Here is a 12117-nt window from a genome sequence, read left to right as displayed (position 1 = left end):
ATTTATTTATTTGTTACTAATTCAGTAAACAAACGAAATATTTAGAGGGTTTGTAAATAATAAAGACTTTTTTTGTGCTTATCTGACACGTTATCATTCCTTATACAGCTGGGACAAGAGAGTTCCTTATGAGTGACTCTATTTTCTTTACTATATAATGCTTAAACGTTGGAGTTGAAAAAAGAAAAATATATCCTTTCTTTTAATTTTTTTTTCCCTGGTTAGTTTACTAATGTCATTTATAATATTAAACATTTAAAAAGGGAGATTAACTATGTTTGAATGCTTATATAATTAAGAGAACAAAAAACAAATTATGTTTTGAAAATCATTAACATGATTTTGAGTGGATTTGATACAGTTGAATTTTTTTTTTGATAGTCAATACTAGAGAACTTTCATTAATTGAGGGATAAACCCAAATTTGCTACATCCATACTGATCTGAGCTGAAATCATTGGGGGAGTATCCTCCACCCAAATTAAACTATCTATAACATTACAAGCATGCTTTGCAAGCATATGAGCTGCTACATTACAGCTTCTGTGAACATGTTTGGACTGCCATGACTTGAAAGCCTGCAGCCTGAACTTCGCCCCTTCCATTACTTTCTGAATTGAGGATGGGGTATGCAGAAAATCTGAGTTTGCTAGTGCAGACATGACTGTCTTTGCGTCTCCTTCGATGACCACTTCATTAAGGCCAAGGTCCCTTGCAAACACAATCCCCTCCTCTGCTGCCCTTGCCTCTGCTTCTAAAGGCCCCAAGGGAAAAGGAAGCTTTCTGCTCATAGCCCCCATCAAACAACCTTCTTCATTTCTTACTACCACCCCCACTCCACAACTACCTGCCTCCTTAAACACTGCTGCATCAACATTTACCTTATACCGTCCAGCATCTGGGGGTCTCCATTGGGAATCACGCCTAGGGGGCTGCTTGGAAGTGGTTGAGTTTGAAGTGAAGCCTTGTCGAAACTCCTCTACATATCTGGTCACCTCCTTGACTACCATCTTCCCCGGCTTGAACTTCCCCTCATGCTTGTAACGATTTCTGTTACTCCATATGCTCCATGCCGTCGTTGCAAACTCGACCCAATCTATATTTTTTGCTTCCTCTTTTAGCTTCCAAAACACCTCAATGAAATCCCTATGATCATTCTTCCACCTAGGCAAATTGAGACCCGATTCCTTCCAAACCTCTGCAGCAGCCTTACAATCCCATAACACATGGCTCGATGATTCCGTCTCACCACACCAAGCACAGCCTTCCCATTTTGACACCTTTCTTCTAGCTAGACAGAAATTGGTGGGCAGAATGTTTCTGCATGCCCTCCATAGGAAATGTTTAATTTTTCCTGGACATTCGAGCCTCAAATTGTTTAGTCTTTACATTTTCTCAAAGTTTTTAATTTTAAAAAAAATTTGATTTAAGAATTAGGAGTTATTGTGTTAGGCTGTTATATAGGATATAACAACAAAATTTTATTTATATAGGAGAATTTAGGGAAATCAACTATAGATGATTTTCAAACATTTTAAAAAATGTTGAGTCTCATCTTGATGATTGATATATTGAAATGTATTATGAAAAAAAAATTATGTCTTTTATTTGAATTATATTTCATTAATAATTTAATACTAAATACACACTAGTTCTATTTTCTATACATTAATTTAATTTTTTTTTAAATCCTTGAATAGTTCTTATTTCTGAATGGTAATTTTTTTTCATGATTTGACTCATTAAAAGTGAAATACTCCTGGTTCATCTATGTAGTTAAACAATACAAAAACATGGTTGGCCAACTAAATAATACACTTTTTGGATTTTTCTGTCAAGATCTATTATTAGATATATATAATTGAAACAATACGAAAACATGGTTGGACAACTTGACAATACATTATTTGAATTTTTCTGTCATGATCTATTATAAATTTTCATAAAGAATTTTCTTGACAGAGTTATTTACAATTAGTCACTGAAATAATTGTGTGTTATTAATGTGAGGACAAAATCATAATCATTGTCACGCTCCAATCTCATTCTCACCCAACTTGTCTACTTTCAAAACTTGGATTATTAGAAGAGTGATGCTACGGCCACAATATTTTTATAACATTTTTACAACAAATTATAGATGGTTAGCTGTTATTAGTTCAAATTCGAATCTAACATTAAGATTACTTTTTTGCTTCAACAATAACAACCAATAACAATTTACTACTTATAATTTGTTGTAAAAATATTGTGGACATATCATTTCCCTTGTTAGAAAATGTTTTTCCTCTAAAATCGGATTTCCAAATCCCAACTCTGGCTCGACAGGATTCAGCACCAATACACGATATACACGCATTTCCTTTCCTTTTCTTTCCTTTCTGGCATTCCCAATCCCAACAACCCTCATGCTCCTCATGTTCCCAAAACATCTTTCATCTAAACTGATTCCCAGGAATCCGAATTTTGTTTTTTCACTACCATAAAAGTGTGAAAATACTATATGATGTAAGGAATATTATTTTACAGCAAATAGTAACGAGTTGTTACTAGTTAATGAGTAAAAATATAATTTCTCGTATTACATATCATTATTATAAATAATACCACCTCTAAGTCCAAAATGAATTCCTTCACATGCCAAAAATTCTTTTTGTGCATTGTAGCCCAGCTACCAGCAATTATTTGCTCACACAAGCCACACATATTATTTTATTTTTTTTAAAATGTGTAAAAATTCTTCTTAAATTATGGGGCCTTTTCACCTTGCTCTCTAAATTTTAAGAACTTACCATCATCACTATAGTTACTCAATTATTAATTGTGGAAAACTAAAAATTTAACCTGGTTTTGATTCCAAATCTCAAATTTCTATCCTCAACTTGTTAAACATGAATTTGGGTTTGAATTGGATGGGCAAACCCAATAAAATGGATCAAGCCTATTTATGCTTATGTGTATTTAAAAAAAAAAAAAAAAAGGCTGCCACGTCATTTAAAAAATAGCATATCATTGCTTCTTTGGATATTTAAGCAAAGAAACTAACTGAAGTTGATGAAGGGATTAGTGCTCATTTGAAAACCTTAATGACTAAGAGCACTTAGTCAATAAACTTGGCAGACCAACCACGTATTTTGGCAACAAAAAAAAAAAAGTATTTTATTTATGTTATTGTATTTTCTATATATGTTCCTTCAATAATTGATTATAGCAGCTAATAGGCATGAGATATTGAGATGTACCTTATTTTGTGGAAGGGGCTCTCTATACATGGTCCTTTGCCTGGTAATCTTTTAGGTCATGGACCGTTAGATAGTCAGTGCGATGCTAGAAATTGGGATACATGAAATTCATACTTTGCTCACTAATAATTATGACAATAAGCCATGACCTGTTTTATCCTTTTGTTTTTTTATGGATAGAAATTCTAGGTATGAAAAATTATTAAGTAGTTCTGGAGAAAATGAAGTTGTAATGTATTTTCGTTTTTAGCTGAGAATTAGGTGGATTTACAACACGTGCTAACATGCACTGAGTTTGAACATTTTTTATCATAGGATCTTTGAGATCAAGCCCACTGGGTTTAGATCATTATATGTTGAACTCGACCTAATTTTGGTAAAATTGTCAAATAAATAAAAATTAGGAGTAGGACTCTAAATATATTAAGGATTATTCATTTAATTTTATATCTAATACTAGTTGAGTTTGAATTCATCATCAAATTATATTATTTATTCAAGCTTGGTTCAATTTATTATTAAATAAACCTAAACTCGATAAAAAATTACTTGATTAACTTATTCTTTTCATATATAATAAATAATAAGACAATTTTTTTTACCCTTTGACAAATATTGTTCGTGAGATCACAACATTTTACTCTTACAGTTATAAATAATTCTTTGAACTCTCATAAATAGGGAAGAAGCCATTGAATGTCTCAATAATTGATGCCATACATGACAAAATTGAATTAGTTAAAATATTGCTATTTTAGGCTTTATGCTACACTGTAGATATATACCTATTAAGGTTAAACACTAAACCAAGGTAACTCCTAATATTAAATTCTTTCTCCTAGATCTCTCTATTTATTGTAAATATTGTTCATATTTTTATAATAACAAATAAAATTAAGGGATAGTGTTCTCGTGCACCTATTAAGGCATAATTTTTGAATGCAACTAATTGGCTTGAATGGAAGTTAAGCCACTTTCAAGTTAAAGTTCATATCTCATAAGCGTTTTATTTTCTAATGCAGGTGAGATCTTTTTCTCGTCTTCTTAACTGGTGCACAAAGACATCGTTAACAAAAGCCAAAAATTAAAATAAAATGTCTATGAAGTATATAAAGTGGATGCCAATTTTTTTTTTTTTTTAAAGTGTTGATGTGGTACTCCACTCCAATAACTACACATTAACTAAATATTATAATTGATTTTTTTTTCACATTAATTTATAATTTTATGCCATATTTACATATTAAATGAATAGTATTTATTGCTATAGAGTATACTTAAATAATGTTCTATTGTGGGAAAGTTATTTAATACACTCTAAGGAATGTTTTTTCATCTCATATAAATGATAGGATTTACTTTTATTTATTTATTTATTTTTTAAACCAATGATAGGATTTACTATATGCTTAATTAATGAAACACACTATTTTGTGACACTATAAAACATTACTCATACATGCATTGGAAAATTACTGAAACATCAGGACATCACCTGTCACAATCTCACCCATTTTGCAAAAGGTCCCACACTCACTGGTCACCCACCAATAATTGATTACTCCCGTAATCTTCTCTGGACTCAAGCTGGCCTGGCTGCCACCACTCACTGTCTCCTTCTCTCTGACTCTCTCTCTCTCTCACTTCAAACTCCAAAGTTTGCTAAAACCCAGTACTCTAAAACTTCCATTCTCTGCAACTAACAACAAAAACAAACACCAGTTTTCATTACATAGTTTGTACTATTTTTCTTTCTTACAAACAGAGTAACTATCAATACCTATGCACTAGCCTTATTAACAGAAAAACACACCTACAGAGAGCTTTTACAATGGTCCCAATCCGATTTCTGTTCCTATCATTTCTGTCATTACTATCAAACACTCTCATCCCACTCTCCAATGCTAAAGCTCAATCATTTTCACCATCAATATATGAAATCCTTAAGGCTCATGGGCTCCCAATGGGACTATTACCAAAGGGTATCACAGACTTTGATATAGACACAAATGGGCACTTTCAGTTGTACTTGGATCAAGCTTGCAATGCTAAGTTTGAAAGTCAATTGCATTATGACAGAAACGTTTCTGGGACTCTAAGTTTCGGTCAGATTGCTGGGTTGTCTGGTGTTTCGGCTCAGGAGTTGTTTCTTTGGTTTCCAGTTAAAGGGATTCGTGTGGATATACCAAGCTCTGGTTTGATTTACTTTGATGTTGGAGTTGTGTTCAAGCAATTCTCATTGTCGCTTTTCGAAACGCCGCCGGATTGTATGGAGTTGGCAACTACTAATCTGCTGCTAAACCCCACCCAACAAGAAGTTGGACAAGCTTTTAAGGTTTGATGAATGGATTCTTTGTTGTTTCATTCATCTTAAGTTTGGTTGATGAGTGAATTTATCTAGGGGAGCTTTTAAGATTTTGGATCATGTGATGATATTATTGGAGAATTATAAGATTTTGTTGTTGCTATACTTTCAATTGTTATCCATTAGTCTTTAAAGTTAATTTTTGTTAATCTAGTTCTTTACTTTATCAAAAGGAGTCAATATGATCCTTATGTGCAAATGTGATAGCAAATGAAGTTGTTTAAACACATTCTTAGTATATTTTTTAAATAATAGTAGTAATCAAACAACCATATCTATTAATTGGCGCATCTCATTAATGTTTTCGGTTAGAATTCTATTAAAACAAACGTTTAAGTGGTGTCGTTAGCTAATCAATTAGGATCAAAGGATTAGATTGATTCATTTTGACAAAATGAGAGACTAAATTGACAAAGATTTGACAATTGAAGTGAAAGTCAATGGACTAAATTAAATTTTGCCGTTTATTTTTTTTTTTAAATAAAGAATTTAAGGGTCATTGAATCATTTCATTTGGTTCGATCACATTCAAGTGTTTTTAATAGATGTGATTGGATTTGAATACCGCTTCATAAAGTCACTTGTTGTCAAATTCCTTATTGGACAACAAAAAATTTAATAATTGAGTTAACTTAACTGGAAACTATTCTCACAAGCAATTTGACATCATTGGATTTCTGGAATCATATTGCAGCCTTCCAGGGAACTTAGTTTAAGATTTTGGTTTGTATGATTTATAATGCTCTTATAATGGATGTTATCTTGATAATTGTCAAATTGAAGCTTGTGATATTCTCACCTGCCCCCCTCCTCCCCCTCTGGTTTTTAACCATTGGAACTATATACCTAGAATACTATCTTAGAATGGAATGAGTTTTGGTAAATGGTTAAGTAACTTTGTGATTGCAATTTTTGTTATGCTTATAGGCTCTATGTGTATGTGACTAAACAACTGTCATTTCAAGTTTGCTGGACTTGTATGTTCTGAAGCAATAAGAAAGTTATGTGGTTTTCTATGGCAGAGTCAATCTGGGAAGCTATGGTATGAGCTTGTTCAGGAAGATTTTGCGAGGGATGTTGTATAGCTTGTGAGGGGAGAGGGTGGTATAAGTTGTGCGGCTTATGAATTCTTCCATTCCCATTGTAAATGTCATTGGAGAGTCTGGATTAGGGGTTCTATGCTTCAATCCAGTGTGCTTGTTTCCATTTTTCTTCCATATAGATAGTGCAGAGTTCACAAACTAGCCAGCTCCTGTCTATGAGAGGATGGTTGGTGAATTTGATCGAGAGGGAAAATAAGCAAGGCAGTGGATGTCATAATCACCAGATGCTTTTCCAACAGAAAAAGAAAATGAGACAAGGCCATCAAGTTGAGGCAAATTCAGGTGATAAATCAGTAATAAGTTTTATGTTTAAGTTTATTGTACCGTGAATGCCAACATGGGCGTTGTATTAATTCTTTCTTCTTGTACTATAAATTTTAAATTATTAGAAACTCATGATGATAATGATATAAGATAATTATGAATAAAAAGCTTCCTGCATTAGTTTTTGCCCCAGTTCTTTCTACTATCAATTTTGTCAATTGCTTTGCTTGTATTTGATATCCTTGATATTATCCATTTGTTTCACATTTTGGCTTAAAAACTATTGTATAAAATTAATTTTGAGTAAGGGTTTAGGTGTGGGCGGAATCGAGGGTTCAAAGGAGTAAGATAATCAAAACTTCTTTGGTTCTCTCTCTTTTTCTTTTTTAATTGGTGTGCACCACTTTTGTTGAGGGACTTATACTTGGATTGTTATGCTCAGGTGTAAAACTTGAAGGACTCTGTTTCCATTTTCACAGATTTTGAAGAAGGTTTGATTAGTGATGGTTATGAGTGTAGACGCCTACAATGGTTTTTTTTTTAGGACTCTGTTTCCTTTCTCACAATATTGACTTTTCCTTTTTGGTTCTTAATGTGCCTTTGGAAGCAGCTCTTTGCTGATTGCTTATTTGTTGAAAGTTGGTTAAAATATACTTGTACCTAGATAAATTGAGGAGTTAAAAAGTTGTACATAAGCAAATAAGCTAAAAGAAAAGACTTGTGGAAAACAGTTGTGTTTTTTCATGAATATTAAAATTTACTGATTTCGTGTTCTTAGATTTTGAACTTTATATTCTTTGGCTATAAATGGATAAAATGATATGTTTCAACTTTACATTATGCATCATTGAGCCTTGTCAATTTCTTTTTTCCTCCCTCTGGGCTTAAGGCAGGATATTTTACATTATGTCATTGTTCATAAACTGTTTTTCCCCCTTTGTCTTAGGATTCAAAAAGGTTCACATGATTACTAGCTTATGTTGCCTTAAAAGTTTGTGTTTCTTCTTTCATTAGTAGAGAAGAGATTGATGTCAAAATTTTTTGGTATAATATACCCAGTCATGGTATATTGGTATTTATACCCAATCTACGTATTATGTTCTAGATAACCTTTCTCTCAAAAAAAAAAAAAAAGGGTTCTAGATAACCTAAGCACTAGGAAGATGGCCTTCAATCCCAGCTGACTTGAATCCAGATGCAGACTAGATGAACTTTGCTAGAACATGCTAGGTGGAAACCATGCTTTGCCCATATAGGCTCATACCCAACTTTCAACTTTGCCCAGTGCAAAGTGGAGGGATTGACACATCAGGCATTTTAGTCACAATAAATCAAGCCCAAAGTCCCCAGAAATTCCTTCTGTTTAATGGTTGCTGTTGTATATTTGAACTTAGATTTATTCTTTAGCAGTTTAGCTGTCCCACTTCCATAATAAACACTCCCAAATTCATAGATTGGGTTGTATGTCATTATCTTCCCTTCAAGAATTTATCTGAATAGCATATTCCGATATAGGTACCATTCCTTTGCCATGATTGACATAGTTCCAATCCCTAGAGGTCCCAGTTCTTATTCTTTTTCTAGCTATAAGATGGTCCATATAAGTAGTATGATATCGGTAAATCAAACAAATATATCTGTTCTTGTTCAACTGCTTTAAGCCTTTAACCAGTGGTTTGGGTGTGTTGCCTGTGATTTCAGAACTCTGTTTATTGCATCTATAAACAATTTTCTCTCCATTTTTAGTATGTGCTTTGTTCAAGCATGAGATTACCAATCTAAATACATGGACACACGACATGTTTAAATGATTGAATGAATTATGTGATTAAATGCACATGGATGATCTTATGAACTATCACGTAATGAGTTAGAGGGGATTCTCTCAACCCAGTTTGATGGAAAACTTTGTCCCTGATAGAATTCAATGCTGTAATTAAAGTGGCTTGAACTGACTTGACTCGTCTCTTGCTGGTTCATGACTGGTATGGTTTTGTACACGTCTCTAAGCTGATGTGTTAAATCTAGCTTGTTGGGATGAAATTATTCAATTATGTTGTCATTGTAAGCAATGAAGAAAATGTGAGATTAGGTATGTCTGTAATGATAGTTGGCAGGGTTTGTTTGATCCTAAAACATCCCACATGTAATGATCCCGGGAATGTTCTTTTCAACAGCAAGCATGTTGTACTTTAGTTTTTTGTGAATAGACATGTGTGGTTCTAGTGGACCCCTTCCTCCCAAAAAGATTAAAAACACATTCATTTTTATTTTACTGGTCACTATCAAGAGTAATATGTACTCTAATACTCTCGATCTTTGTTATTGTATTTGGTCATTGCATGGCCATGGACCCTTCTTGAATCCGCTTTACAGGCAAGGTTATGTTCAGTAAAAGAGAAACTGTTGATTTTGTATATTAAAAGAGAAATTGTTGCAAATTTAGTATAAAATCAATTATACATAATTTTCATAATTTGAAATAACTTTGTGTTATTTTATGTTTAATTTAAATACAAAATGGATGTTAGCTTTATTTTTTTTCATGTTTGATTTAATTTTAAGTTTTAGTATATTTTGTTATTTTTGAATGGTAAAAATATTTAGGTTCATGTTTTGGTCCACCAATGATAAATTGTGGTTCCATGACTCCATCTTTGCATAAATTATTGAAATTTCGATCCTCATGATTGTGGTGGATAGACTTATCAGATTGGGAAAATTTTATTTATTCATGGCTGGATAAAAATATTTCATTGAAATTTGAAAACAAAGGAAAAACAAACAAAATAGAAAGGCCATTTTAGTGGAATCCCAATTTCCAAACCATCACCCTTAACTTTAATCAAGATTCAATAGAGGATGAAAAACAAGTAATTTTTGTTGGGCCCTTATCCTCTCTCTCTCTCTCTCTTTAATGTTCATTAGGGTTTTTATTAGGGCCTTTATCCTCTCTCTCTCTCTTTGTAGCAATTTGATATCTTTATTTTTGTCTATGCAAATTTTTTTTCCTCACAGGGGATCTTGAATATTTTTGGAACCGGGAAACAAGTGTGTGTGTATTCTTCTGCCAAACTAAACTCATCCAAAATTTGATACCTTACTTTGTTGTTAGATTACAAAGAAAATTATAAAGAAATAAAGAAAACTAAAGATTGTTTCAGGGGCTGATTGTGAATTATGAAAGAAAATTTCATACCTATATATCCACACAAAAAAAAAAAAAAAAGAAAAAAAAAAGAAAAAAAGAAGAAAAAAAGAAGAAAAGAAAAAAAAGGGTTCATACCTTACGTTTCTCTAAATCATACTTTTAGAGAAGTTCATCTAATTTAACTACGAAAAATTGTAAAATCATAGTGCGAGTTATGCTATAGTTTAAGAGAATTTTTACAATTTTATTAAAATGAAATGAGAAGAAGAAAAAGAGCTGCTTAATGCTGGTATTATGAAGAGTTCTAATCAAGAATTTAGATAATGAAGTTCTTTACAAAACACATAAAAACAAATTTAATGGAGTGATTAACAATAATGAAGTTCTTTATATATATAAAAAAAGAAAAAAGAAAAAAGCAAAAAGAAAAAAGAAAAAAAAAAGAAAAAAGAAAAACCAGACCCAGGAAAGGAAAAACAGGCATACCAGATAAAAATTTGACCTTATTCCTAAACTTGGCAGTGAACTTAAATGATCAATCAAACGAGTCTCTGCAATCATGCAAGTGCAAAATGAGGATTAACAAACTGTCCCTTTTTTCGGATGATTGAACCTAAAAAGTTAGTAACATGTGATGCCCACATGAATAATCATGTCAGTTATCAGAAAAAGAAAAAAACCTTGAAATCTTCCTACCACAACACAAAAAAAGCAACAAAGTTTGTATATACTATACTATACCCATTTGAAATTTAGATGGAGTTTATAGGACTGTAAAACTGAATGAAGTCGTTTATTAACAAATCAAACTTAGCTTAATATATAATAAACTTATTTTTGTTTGTTTGTTTATAAATAAGGTAAGCATGACTACAATTTTGAGGTTTGTCTGGTAAACGAGTTGAATTAGGCAAATTATTTTGTTTATGAACAAGGTCGAGAATAATTAAGTTGAGCCTAGACTAGTTTAAAGTTTGTTATGGACTTGGCATGGAAAAACCAAAAAAAAAAAAAAAAACCTACCTAATTTGTAGGCATACAACTCAGTTTGGCTCATTTACAACCTTATATTTATGTGAAATTATTAGTTTTCAATTGTATGCTCTTAAGACGCAATATATTCTTCTTCTTTTAAATTTTACATGAACAAAAAAGCTTGTGCTTGACTAATGAAGTAAGATGACCTTACTTGAATTTTTAACTAGTCTGAGCTCAAACATTATAAGTAAGCTTGAGATGAGTGAGCTTTGAAAAATCTTAAGGGCTATTCAAGTCACGGATTACACTAACAGCTACCTTGTTGAACAAAATCAACCAACAAATAATAGTTTTTGATGAGTCATCGACAATGATTAATAAGAAATTTGTCAAAATTGATTGACAATTTAAATAAAGTGATTAGTAAGAGATTATGAAAAATACAAAATTTTATTCCAAACCAAGTTGAAGAAATCTCGTCCAAGCCAATACATTAAGAATTATAATTCACGTTTATTATTTAAACAAGTCATATGATTCATTAAAACGTTCATATGACTAAAAGTACATATCGATACTTGATAGTCCTTTCAACTATCATGTAGTGGGCTGTAGAAGTGCATTTTACTAGACATCAACTCACCACATACTTTGCCATTGTCAATTTGTCATTGCCATCATTAACTTTATTTTACATTGCCTATGTTTCAAAATTTGAATTTTACACCCTAACATTATATGCCATTTTGATTAGCAGCCCTTCTGTTAATTTTTGATGATGTGTTCGTTAAATGACATGTAAACTTATGGTGTGTGTTGATCGAACAAATCATATTGCGACACATGGGTTTCACTATTCCACGACATATAAATAGCAAAACAAAACTTTAATTATTAAAATAAAAAATATTTATTTTCATTACATTAAAAATTAAAAACAAAAAACTAATATGTACACGGTGGTGAAGAGTGGTGACAAGTAGGGGCACCTAGCATAACTCAAAATCTACAAAC

At 32.0% G+C, this 12117-nt stretch overlaps 2 protein-coding genes across 3 annotated transcripts; one reads left to right on the top strand and one right to left on the bottom strand.

The window, feature by feature from the left end:
* Positions 1–401: 401 nt before the first annotated feature.
* LOC126701150 (uncharacterized) lies at positions 402–2419 on the bottom strand. The gene is made up of 2 exons (XM_050399274.1): positions 2316–2419; positions 402–1320 (listed from the first exon to the last, which is right to left on the bottom strand). Exons 1-2 carry the CDS (start codon positions 2417–2419, stop codon positions 402–404), a joined length of 1023 nt encoding a protein of 340 aa, XP_050255231.1.
* Positions 2420–4827: 2408 nt separating this feature from the next.
* On the top strand, positions 4828–7811 carry LOC126698874 (uncharacterized). Of its 2 annotated transcripts, XR_007646625.1 has the most exons (3): positions 4828–5577; positions 6630–6992; positions 7417–7811. XR_007646625.1 is itself a non-coding variant. In XM_050396374.1 (2 exons), the coding sequence occupies exons 1-2, from the start codon at positions 5074–5076 to the stop codon at positions 6690–6692; spliced, it is 567 nt and encodes a 188-aa protein (XP_050252331.1). In that variant the 5' UTR covers positions 4828–5073; the 3' UTR covers positions 6693–7166. The 2 variants fall into 2 exon arrangements, 1 of the variants encoding a protein (XP_050252331.1); XM_050396374.1 differs by lacking the exon at positions 7417–7811 and having other exon boundaries at positions 6630–7166.
* The last annotated feature ends 4306 nt before the right edge of the window (positions 7812–12117 follow it).

This window comes from Quercus robur, chromosome 9, assembly GCF_932294415.1.
Source record: "Quercus robur chromosome 9, dhQueRobu3.1, whole genome shotgun sequence".
Lineage (NCBI taxonomy): Eukaryota > Viridiplantae > Streptophyta > Magnoliopsida > Fagales > Fagaceae > Quercus > Quercus robur.
The sequence above is the reverse complement of the archived record's forward strand: the minus strand, read 5'-3'. Positions and strand labels throughout refer to the sequence as shown.

Excerpts from the sequence above, each read along its gene's own strand:
- LOC126701150 (XM_050399274.1), bottom strand. The coding sequence starts at position 2,419 with ATGAGGAGCATGAGGGTTGTTGGGATTGGGAATGCCAGAAAGGAAAGA. Across the intron at positions 1,321-2,315 it reads CTGAATCCTGTCGAGCCAGA|AAACATTCTGCCCACCAATT; the intron begins GTTGGGATTTGG and ends GAGGGCATGCAG.
- LOC126698874 (XM_050396374.1), top strand. The coding sequence starts at position 5,074 with ATGGTCCCAATCCGATTTCTGTTCCTATCATTTCTGTCATTACTATCA. Across the intron at positions 5,578-6,629 it reads AAGTTGGACAAGCTTTTAAG|AGTCAATCTGGGAAGCTATG; the intron begins GTTTGATGAATG and ends TTTCTATGGCAG.